This window comes from Carassius gibelio, chromosome B9 (genome assembly GCF_023724105.1).
Source record: "Carassius gibelio isolate Cgi1373 ecotype wild population from Czech Republic chromosome B9, carGib1.2-hapl.c, whole genome shotgun sequence".
In the NCBI taxonomy this organism is placed as follows: Eukaryota; Metazoa; Chordata; class Actinopteri; order Cypriniformes; family Cyprinidae; genus Carassius; species Carassius gibelio.
The window spans coordinates 11827601-11838939 of record NC_068404.1 but is presented as its reverse complement, the minus strand read 5'-3'; the positions used below and the strand labels follow the sequence as shown (position 1 = coordinate 11838939).

Sequence of the window (11339 nt, the reverse complement as noted above, 5' to 3'; positions counted from 1 at the left end):
CCAATAGTCATCATACATTTGTTGATCATTTTTCTTTGTTTTATTGCCCTTCAGGTTATAGGCTATATATCAAATCACAGTTTTAGTACATGTTCACGCTTTTACAGTAGACTCTTTAAAATGCAAATGAACCAGTGTTATGTTACAAAAATAAAGTGCTCATTGTAAATAAAGTGACAATCAATTTGGTAAATGTATGAGCAACCTCGGTGGAACAACATGTGAAACAACACAACAAAATCATTTTAATAACAGTCAGTAGTGTTGAAGGTAATAGTTGAGATCCGTGTGATTGAAAAAGTCAAGATAAGCTCATAGAAAGATTCGAAACGCTCAAACGCATTTATCTGTTTACTCGGAAGAGCTTCCTGTGATGTGCAGGAGGAAGATAAAGATCTGGACGATATCAACATAGAGGGAAAGCGCTCCGAAGACGTATTCCTCGGGGCTGATGCTGTTCTCTCGGTTTCCAATGAGCAGCTGAGTGTGGTAAGCCAAAAACTATAAAAAGACAAGCTATCGTTTAGCATTCCATTGTGGGAAAAAAGTGTGCTTAATTGTATTGAATGTGTACTTCAATAAAGTAAATGTAAAAAATTACTCATGCAGATAATACAACATTAATTTAAGGTAAGGCCACTTGGGAGCCTTTTAAGAAAATACTATTTCAATACAGTTTCTTACACTTAATTACACTACACTTTTAATAATGTAGTCATGTCAAAATCAAAGTTTTGTACTTTGGAGTACATTTTGAGCCACTGTTGTGATCTTTGTCACACTTTAAAGAAACACATTCAATTTATTGTGTCGACTAACATACTTGAGCACATTAACTAATTTCATATCACTTTTAAAGTTGCTAGTAGCATTTAAAATGTACTATAATAGATTTATATGTATATTTAATTGTAAATAATATGCAATTTAGTGTGCAAAAACATTGTATTTAGTTAATTCTTTTAAAGAAAAAAAAAAAAAAAATTTCCCCCATAATATTGTTTCATAAACTCACCAAGGTAAAGACTATTGCCCCACAAGCGCCATACATCATCTGCAGCCACGGCACCTGAGACATTGATGGTGTAGGTATATTATACTATAATGGGTATTTTTTAATGGTTAATCATTCATAAGACAGGACACATCAATCTCATGTTAATATGTGAAATATACAGTACATAAAATAGGCACTTGTCAAGACAAGTCAATCCCCCTAGTCTGAGTTCAAAACTTATTTTAATATGTTGGCACTCCTTATGACATTATAAAGACAATAATGGCACATTTTTTGGAGCTGAATGTTCTTCAGGGATCCCAGTCTTTTTAACCTATGAATTTATATTTATTTACCTGACTTAATCAGCTATTCATGATTTAGCAGATAGGGATTTTTTTTTAAATATGTTTTTCATTATAAATGGGCATATTTCATTTTTTTTATAAATAGGCATATATCCATGTTTTCTGGTCTGTAAGAAGCATGGTTCTTTAAAGGAAATGAACAATTGTTGAGGTGGTACGTAAAAAAAAAAAAAAAAATCTTGGTACTATTAGATGTTTTGTCTAATTTCAAAAATGTTTTGGTCCTCTTGAGACCTTGCTGAGGGTCTTTTTTTATTTTATTATTATTTATAGTGCCACCCACTTACTTCCATTGTATTTGCATTACTGTAATGTGTTTCCTGTTGTTTTTCAACAAACTAAAGAACAAGTCAAAATGATTTTGATCTACATGATCTATGTAGGCATTACAAATAACAGAGCATTCTTTTAAACCAGAGGTTCTCAGGTTCAAAAGAGGTTCTCTTCGAATTAGCATATTTCTTCCAGTATGTTCTGCTTTAATTATGACATAGCTGCTTGTTTTCAAACAGTTTTATTAGCTGTGAGTGTCAATATGTTAAAATAATAAATTCAGAAATTTCCCCTTAGTGGCCCTCTAGTTGAGAAACATTGCTTTAAACTGCCAAACTGGTCTCACTTACATACTGAAAGGAGAGCACAATGGACGTGATAATGCCAGTCACCAGAAGAACAGCACAGAGAGCACAGAGCAGACCTGTGCAGGAAGTGAAGTCAACCTGTGCAAATGCAGAAAATGTAAGCAGTTGCAAACTGTAGAAGTTGTAATACTATAAATAAAAGTAAAAAATAAGTAGATTTCATATGGAAAATAGGGAGAAAATATTAGACAAAATCCTAAATTGTTCAGTTTAAAAGCAGAGCACACACACACAAACACAAAAAAAAACAGTTTTGTCTCAAGCAAGCATGAGACATTTACCAGTAAGCCATGAATGTTTTAAAAGAGACAGACGATCATTGTAATCAAATACAATGGGGTTATTTTACACAGGCAACAAAGTGGCATTCACCACCGACCAGTCTCTGGGTGCTGCCACAGCACAGCAAGTCTTACCTTGGTCTGAAAACAGAAGATTGTGACGATTATACACACTACTGCCGTGATGCCCAGGGCCAGGAACACTGCTTTGGTGTCAAAATAACTGTAAATAACACCAGACAGAAAAAAACAAGAGTTTAAATCCAACCATATGCAGTGTGTGAAACTGATGACATTTTAGTCTTACCTTGAAATTGTTCCCGTCATGTAAGACAGCGTAAGGGTCTGCGGAGGACAGAAAACATGTTTGGTCAATTACAATGAATAATTCAACAGAAATGTCCACGAAAACTCGATGCAATCATCACTTACAAAAATAAAAAGGAGTATTAAATTCCATGGATGACGCCTCCTAAAAACCAAGTCAGGATTTCCATTATTAAATAGATATTCTGTTACTTATACTGTAAATAGTTAAAAATGACTAAACTCACCTCGGCCCCTCACAGCAAACCAGCATAAGGTAAGTAACAAGATACACCGGGCTGTGAGAAATAAATAAATACAATTCACCATTACAAGATCATAAAAGATCTAAAAAAAACATTTCAATCTGTTAGACATGACTGTAAAATAACTCACAATGATGCCCAATAAATGGCAGGATTTTGGAGCACAAAAAGACGCACAGGCTCACTGTAAGATGAGGGATGTACACAAATACCCATTTCATTTCATTGCACTGTTTATTTATGTTCAGTTGTTTTTTGAATTTATTTATCATACTCACACAAACGTGAACACCGCAATGATTGAAGCAGTGATTAACAGCTGGACGGCTAAAATAAGGTAAACCTGGTACAGAAACAACCACAAGCAAATATCTTTACATGAAGCTATTGCTCATTATTATTGCTACATTTATACACTGAGAAATCTGTAGTACTAGTTCGGTTTTAAAATAGATAGTCTCAATACCTTTCTTATGAAGGCATGTCGAACACTCATGCTGTCCCATACGCCAGATGAAGAAATGCCCTCTTCATCTCCTAAAACAAAATAATTAATACAAGAAAAATACATTAGAGCATTATAAAAATTATACAAAGTCACCCCCAACTGGAAAGAAACTTGATTTGTACATACAAAAGAAACAAAGAAATACAGCAGAGAAGTCATAGGTTACACTTCATTATTCACATGAGAACTTGGTTCTTACTAAGGTTGGAGGGAAATATCCCTGGTGTTATAAAGGATGGCATTGCTGAAGGGCAGTATCCAGGGCCCTGCCAATGCCCTGCCGGGGGGTGTGCGCCAGGCTGTCCCGGGCCCGTGTACACCCCTGGATGGACTGGGTATACATAGGGAGGGTATGGATAGTTTCCATGCTGCTGCTGTCTTGACTCTTCATAACTTGGAGGGAGATCTGACTTTGACATTGTGATGTCCCTGAAACACAAACCACAAAATTTGTTCTTGAATAGTTTAATTAAGAAATTAATACCTATTTTAATACTCTCTCTCTCTCTCTCTCTCTCTCTCTCTCTCTCTCTCTCTCTCTCTCTCTATTTATAAACATACAGAGAGTACTCAATGCATTCCAAGAAGACAGTAAGGCTATACTAAATAAATACATGGAGCTGTGTAAACAATACACTTTATTTTCACTTTAAACAACAAAAATATATATGTTCTTAGTTGTTTAGCCAGTCTGACATCAGCAGAATTATAATAATTGTAAATTAATGGAGAAATATTTCACTTACCACGTTTGCTGTGACCTCAGCAACGGGACCGAATGAAATGAGAGCGTGCAGAATTAACTTGTTCTGCTCATGTGATGCAGCGAGAGCGCGAGGTGCGCACTGGAGCGCTCTGATTGGCTGGAACCAGGATCCGTCTCCAGTTTCCAGGGTTCTGTTCTCACTGGACTACGCTCCTGTTTATTTCCCCAACTAGTCTAAACATCTTACCAAAATACTGTTTTGTATGACCGCTGTTTAGTATTCGAAATTATGTTAACTATTTCTTTTTTTTGTGTGATCTGAACAAATGATATTTGATATTATATATCTTCACATGAGCATGTCTTATTGACAACACTATGTATTCAGCAGTGCAGAGGGATTTGATGTTGGTTAGTCATTATCATAGATATCTATGGGTCATTATTAGTTAATGATCTTGTAGTAAAACCTGTCTACCAACAGACAGCGCTAAAACATAAAACATTTTGACGCTCACGCTCGTGCATTGTTTATACACACACAGTATGATGTGTAGATAGTTTGATCGGTGTGCTCTTTATTTTTGGTTTTTATACATATAAAATAATTCCTTTTTTTTAAAGAAAAATACGATAAAAATTTGCAAATCATACATTAACTTACATGATCAGATTTTTCTCCATTGAGTCTTTACAGTCTTGCAATGCAGACAGCAATGATATCATTGTCATTTTGGCATAATGTTATGCGACTTGTCATTTTTATTATGTTTATTTTAGCTGACTTGTGATTGGTCATTTTATGTCTTAAATTTATTTTTAAGTATGTATTATTTAGTGCACACAACTCTGATGTACAATTGCCCTCTTTTCTGTAATCAATATAGGACGTTTATTTACGCATCGTTCACAATAATTCTTTTGATACCATGTTTCTGATACCTGGTAACAGTGTGACATAAGTTATCTTCCCCATGTGTTTTCAAAATTAAGTTATAGAATATGTACATTGCAATGTAATCAGAGATTTGAATGAACAATAGCCTGTGTAGGCAATATAAGCAGTTGAGAGGCTTAGAACTCGGTTGTCTGTTCATGCAGCAGGCTACAAAACATGTTCAAGCCTTCCCAACTAAGTGCCCTCTTTCAGTCTACACACACACGCACACTCACACCACTACACCATTAATTATTCAGCCAGCTTTTGCATTACACTTGCAGAAATACAACTGATTGTATCTTGTATGACATTGTATGGGATACAAACCTCGGAGCAACACTCAGCTCAGAAAAAAATATTGAAGTGCTCAGAAATATAATATTCTCCTACTGTATATTTTCGTTATGAAATAATAATGAACAGAATCTCAGAAATCTGAGAAAACACAGAGAACACAACCATTAACAAAGAGCAGAAAAAAAATCAGTTTACTTGCATATGAACTAAGTACAATAATGTAAAAAAAAAACAATCACAAAGGAATAACAATCCCAAACGATTAAACGTTATTCAGTTATTACTTAATTTATAATAATAGCACAAATCAAACTATATAATTCAGATGTCTTCTTTATCTAACAGTTTTTTTTTTGGCCCCAAGTAAACAGGAGTGTGAGGCTTATGATGACTTTTATTTTGAAAAAATAAACTAATAATAATTATCTAGTACTTCCGGAACTTTCAACGCGAGCTCGTAAGATTTTACGATGCTGTCATGCTATTTGATTTGGAATTAGATTCATAAACAAATGCTTTTGTTGCTGTTGTTGTTGTATTTTTGTACTTTGAAGCCAAACATGGACATTTATGCATCAAATCGATTCACTGAAGGAGTTTAAGTTACTTCCTGCTCGACCATCTGTTTACATCAACCTCAGCAGTACTTTTGATTTTTGCACTTATATGCTGTCTATGCTTATATGTATATATAAGAGGAAGAGGAAGTAATCATGCTGAAGGCTGTTATTCTTATCGGAGGTCCTCAAAAGGGTGAGTAAATATCCCTCAGACTCGTATCAGTGGTGCAGACTGACAAACATCAACATTGTGTACGTCCTGTCATGTGTAGTAGACCTGTGACCTATTGTTTTATTGTTTTATTTTTTGTGTATGTGATATTCTCAGCATTATTATTAATAATAATTATCATTATTATATTCTAAGGACAGGACCGTTTTATCCTAAATATGTCTTAAATACCATTTTGAAATAAAGTATTTCTTTTTTATTATTATTATTTTTTTGTGTGTGAATAAGATGGATAGAAATATACAATTATCATCAGTGGACATGCAATGTACCTTAAATAATGGAAAGTCTGATTTTGTGTTCCTGCTGTTCATACAGGCACCCGGTTTCGACCGCTATCTTTTGAGGTGCCCAAGCCCCTGTTTCCAGTGGCTGGAGTGCCAATGCTACAGCATCACATTGAGGCCTGCTCCAAGGTACATATTTTCAGTTCATATAGAGATAAATAGATATTTAATGAATTTACCTATAGGGAAAAGTTGTGCACTTGTTTATCAATTTTTATGACTTATTATTCTCTTTAGCTTCCGAATATGAAGGAGATCTTACTTATTGGCTTTTACCAGCCCAATGAAGAACTAAACAGATTTTTGTCATGCGCCCAACAAGATTTCAAAATCTCAATAAGGTATATAATAGAAAGTATAATATCATTATAATGTAACATTTGTATTTATTGTTTTTAAAAGTTGGAGAAGGCTTTTGCTTACATGGATTGTCTGAATCCCCCTCAGATACCTTCAGGAGTATGCTGCTCTGGGCACCGGAGGAGGAATCTACCATTTCAGAGATCAGATTCTGTCTGGCAGTCCAGAAGCATTTTTTGTCATGAATGCTGATGTGTGCTCAGAGTTTCCTCTGCCAGAGATGCTGGACTTCCAGAAAGAGCACGGAGACGCTTACAGTTTTGTCATCCTAGGCACCACGGTTAGGAGTTCTTGTGTTTATGTGTTAAATCATAGATAGATAGAATATAATAAAAGACACAAGACAGGCTGTTTATAAAATGCTTGAAAATCAAATCTGATTGTTTCAGGCCAACAGAAAACAGTCCCTGAACTACGGCTGCATTGTTGAGAATGAACAAACTAATGAGGTAATCAAGATTATTATTATTTTTTTTTTTTTTTACTTGAAGCAATAACAAATAAGATCATAAGTGTCGTATCATATTCTCCAGGTCTTGCATTATGTCGAGAAGCCCAGCACGTTTGTGAGTGACATAATCAACTGTGGAATATACCTGTTCACTCCAGAGATATTCCAGCACATCGGAGCAGTTTTCCAGAAGAACCAACAGGACATGATGTTGTGAGTGGGACAAATCCTGTGGGGTTCTTGAGAGGAAGTGCATGCATACTTAATCCATTTCTTTCTCTTGGTTTTGTTCATTTATCTTTTCCCCTCTAACTCCTTCCTGTCTGCCATCATTCTGTTTCCTGTTCCATCATCAGATATTATGACCAGGGGTAAGTTTGTACGTGGACTGAAGGTCTGCTTTGGATGTAGAACGAGAAGGAGCAAGTGTGATGTAGATTTTGTAGTGAGCTCACCTGCTTGTGTGATCTGTCAACTAGAATCATCTTAGCATGTTGTGATGATAACAACACTTCACACATGTTGTGATAACATCACAAACTTTGATTTGAAGCAAAAAAAATATGATAATTGGCGTTAAACACAAAAAACTATCATATTTGAAAATGATGTGTATTGATGGCTTGAACAAAGACTTAAAGGAAATTTATGAAAATAGGCTCATTTTCCAACTCCCCTAGAGATAAACAGTTGAATATTACCATTTTCAAACCCATTCAACCGATTTCCGGGTTGAATGGCGGTAGCACTTTTAGCTTAGCATAGATCATTGAATCTGATTAGACCATTAGCATCTTGCTGTTTTTTTTCCTATTTAAAACTTAACTCTTCTGTAGTTACATTGTGTACTAAGACCGATTGAAAATAAAAAGTTGTGATTTACTAGGCTGATATGGCTAGGAACTATACACTCAGAATAGTCTCCAGCGAATTTGTGTAGTTGCAGCAATAGCAGAGTTGCTGGGGACTATTTTCAGGCACTGCGTAATATTACTGCGCCTGCTGCACCCATGGTATCCTTGATTATTATGTTGGAATGAGATTATAGACGCTTTCAACGGCAACAACATAAACAAACGTTAATGCGCATGCACGCTTTTGTGGACCTAACTTAACACTCTGGATCTTTGGCATTTACCTTTTATTTTCATTAATTTGTTTTTGTTTAAGTTTACTTTCCTAATTATGTGTCTGTCCATCATGTCGTTTTATATCATTCTATGTCCTGGGTTGTAAAACATATCCTGATATCACCAGAGGGTGCAATTAAGACTTTATTTGGTACTATGTGGTTGTGTTCTGTAGAGAGGAGCAGTCCAATGGCTGGCATCGGGCAGAGGTGATCCGTCTGGAGCAGGAAATCTTTACGGCACTGGCAGGCCAAGGCAAATTATACGTGTACAAAACAGACCGCTTTTGGAGCCAAATCAAATCTGCAGGGTTAGTTGTTGACATATGCTGTTTAATCACAATTATGCACTGATTATGCTGCTGCATTGTGTATTTAAGGTTATGCTCGCCTCTTTTTTTCAGATCTGCGATCTATGCAAGCCGTTTGTATCTTAATCAGTATCACAAAACACATCCAGAGAGGTTAGCTACTAATAGAGAAGGAGGGCCAAAGACCAGAGGTAAATGCTCAGTGGAAGTATACATTTTGTTTGTCTGAGAGAGTCATTTATGCAGGCCTTCCAATGCATTTTTTTTTTTAGGAAATGTTTATATACATCCAACTGCCAACATCGATCCAACTGCTGTGGTAAGTGTTTCTTGATATTGACATTTAGAGTTCCTCATCAATCATTTGCAATGTATTAAACTTCTGCAATGTGACACTTCTGCATGAAAAAGTATGTTCAGCAGAAGATTTGCAGAATAATAGCCATCAGGATTTGATTTGAGCACAAGTATGTTTGGTTATGATATTAACATAGCAATATTGTACTTGTGTAGAGATAGAATGGATAAACTTATTTTAATAATTCAAATGAAAACAGGTAATCTAGAAAAGTAAGAGAGTGCTAGTATTAGAGGGTCAAGCTGTTCAGTTTTTTAATAAATCAAAAGAAAACAAGTAGAAAGATTAGAAATAGAATAAAGAACTCTTGTGTTAGAGGGTTAAGTTTAGATGGTAGAGATGTTTAGATGTTTTTTGAAGATGGCTAAAGACTCAGCTGCTTGGATCGAGTTTGGCAGATCATTCCACCAGCTGGGAACAGTTAAAGGGTTATTTTATCCAAAAAAGGAAAATTAGCCTGCGTTTTACTCACCCCCGAGGCATCCTAGGTGTATATGACTTTCTTCTTTCAGATGAATCCAGTTGGAGTTGTATAAAAAATTGTCTTTCATCTTTCAAGCTCTATCATTGCAGTCAGCGGGTGTTGCATTGCTTCAGTCCAAAAGAAGATAAATAAAAAGCGCCCATCCATAAAAATAAAAAACTTGTTTCACATGGCTCCGCGGGGTGAACAAATGCCTCCAGTAGTGAATCGATGTGTTTCCATATTCCAAATTCAAAACGTAACAATCACTTTAATCTAGGTTGCCCTCATTGTTGTAAACGGAAGAAGTCTGAAGAAATGTCTGTTAGACCTGCTAAGATGCAAACAGCTATTGCTGGATCATCACGATGGAATGAGAGGTAGAACTGAATGTCATCAGCACAGCAGTGATACGAAAAGCCATGTTTTTGAATGACAGCCTAGTGATGTCATGTAGACAGACAAGAGAAGTACTCCAAAAACGGAGCCCTGAGGCACCCCAATAGCTACAGAAGATGTTGAGACTTGGACAGCTAACCCCTCCGAGATACCTTGAAAGGACCTATGTTGTTTCTTTTCTTTTTTAGTTAGGTCCCAATGTGTCCATAGGAACAGGTGTAACGATTGGTGCAGGAGTGCGTGTGAGGGAGTCCATCATCCTCCATGGTGCTACTTTACAGGTGAGTTCATGCTCCTATCTAGTGGCACAGAACTCTCACTTTCTATCCCTATTGCTTTCTCTTGCATTTAAAACCAATGACTCGACACAATATTACACAGTATATTAATTTTGTGTTCTATAGGATCACAGCTGCGTTTTGAATAGTATTGTGGGCTGGGACAGCACCATTGGCAAATGGGCCAGAGTGGAAGGGACCCCTAGTGACCCAAATCCTAATGACCCATTTGCCAAAATTGACAGTGAGACACTGTTCAGAGATGGAAAACTAACACCATCCATTACAATTCTAGGTAATTTTATAGAACAACATCATGAATATATGCATTTAAAAGTGGTTCATCTAATGTGACTTCTCACTGCTTCTCTCTCGATCTCATCAGGCTGTAATGTAAATATCCCATCTGAGGTCATCATACTCAACTCCATCGTCCTGCCACATAAAGACCTCAACAGAAGCTTCAAAAACCAGATCATACTGTAGTTTCATTTATTCTTACTTGTCATTTTCATACAAATAAAACAGTTATTTGAAATGAAAATGGATGGATGAAATGGATGAATCATCTGAAGATAAAATGTCTGCCATTGTATTGTGCATATGGATTTACCATTGTACAATTATCTCGTCAAAGCTGAATAAAACAAATGCAGAAAGAGTTATGCTGTAGAATATCTTCTCTTTGTCAAACTGTTTCTGGAATGACTTGGAATTCGTTTTATTTACAGCTTGTTGGCTCCCTCTTGTCAGTGAAATGTTCAAGATATTCACAAAAACAGTGCAAAAAATGAATGTTTATTCGTGCAGTCTGTTACCATTCATTCCAGCATTTAACATGTCATGTAAAACAAAAAATGGTAAGACAAATGGTAAAATCTTGTAATTGGATACCAGTAGTATTGCTATTTGTTTTGAATAATTGATGTTTTTGTGACTGCTCCCTGTATGAAAGCCAAGCGCAGTGCAAGAGTCAGACGTCTGCAATAAATTATATTTTGATTAAGTCACAAAAGGTAATAAAGTAATTTACTGCTGCCCTTGTAGAAAAATCACAGTGTCTGTATTTATGGTTAAACAGCTACAAGACCATCAATTATTATTTCTTAACCTTTAAGATCAAGACAAATTATTCAATTACAGACTTCACATTTTGCAGTTCGTCAACAAAATGCTTATATAGAAATTTATTATACTGCCT

General features: G+C 35.7%; 2 protein-coding genes across 4 annotated transcripts; one reads left to right on the top strand and one right to left on the bottom strand.

The window, feature by feature from the left end:
- Nucleotides 1-17: 17 nt before the first annotated feature.
- LOC127965188 (protein lifeguard 3) lies at nucleotides 18-4259 on the bottom strand. The gene is made up of 12 exons (XM_052565851.1): nucleotides 4114-4259; nucleotides 3567-3796; nucleotides 3326-3396; nucleotides 3138-3202; nucleotides 2990-3043; nucleotides 2842-2892; nucleotides 2720-2759; nucleotides 2595-2632; nucleotides 2423-2510; nucleotides 1989-2084; nucleotides 1016-1069; nucleotides 18-501 (listed from the first exon to the last, which is right to left on the bottom strand). The coding sequence occupies exons 2-12, from the start codon at nucleotides 3784-3786 to the stop codon at nucleotides 352-354; spliced, it is 927 nt and encodes a 308-aa protein (XP_052421811.1). The 5' UTR covers nucleotides 3787-3796; nucleotides 4114-4259; the 3' UTR covers nucleotides 18-351.
- Nucleotides 4260-5735: 1476 nt separating this feature from the next.
- Nucleotides 5736-10799, top strand: LOC127964759 (mannose-1-phosphate guanyltransferase alpha-A). Of its 3 annotated transcripts, XM_052565078.1 has the most exons (13): nucleotides 5736-6063; nucleotides 6421-6518; nucleotides 6627-6730; nucleotides 6837-7029; nucleotides 7139-7198; nucleotides 7283-7413; nucleotides 7557-7571; nucleotides 8506-8640; nucleotides 8734-8831; nucleotides 8913-8959; nucleotides 10049-10141; nucleotides 10265-10433; nucleotides 10524-10799. In XM_052565078.1, the coding sequence occupies exons 1-13, from the start codon at nucleotides 6024-6026 to the stop codon at nucleotides 10622-10624; spliced, it is 1284 nt and encodes a 427-aa protein (XP_052421038.1). In that variant the 5' UTR covers nucleotides 5736-6023; the 3' UTR covers nucleotides 10625-10799. The 3 variants fall into 3 exon arrangements, with proteins under 3 accessions (XP_052421038.1, XP_052421039.1, XP_052421040.1); XM_052565079.1 differs by lacking the exon at nucleotides 7557-7571; XM_052565080.1 differs by lacking the exons at nucleotides 10049-10141; nucleotides 10265-10433; nucleotides 10524-10799 and adding an exon at nucleotides 9742-10039.
- The last annotated feature ends 540 nt before the right edge of the window (nucleotides 10800-11339 follow it).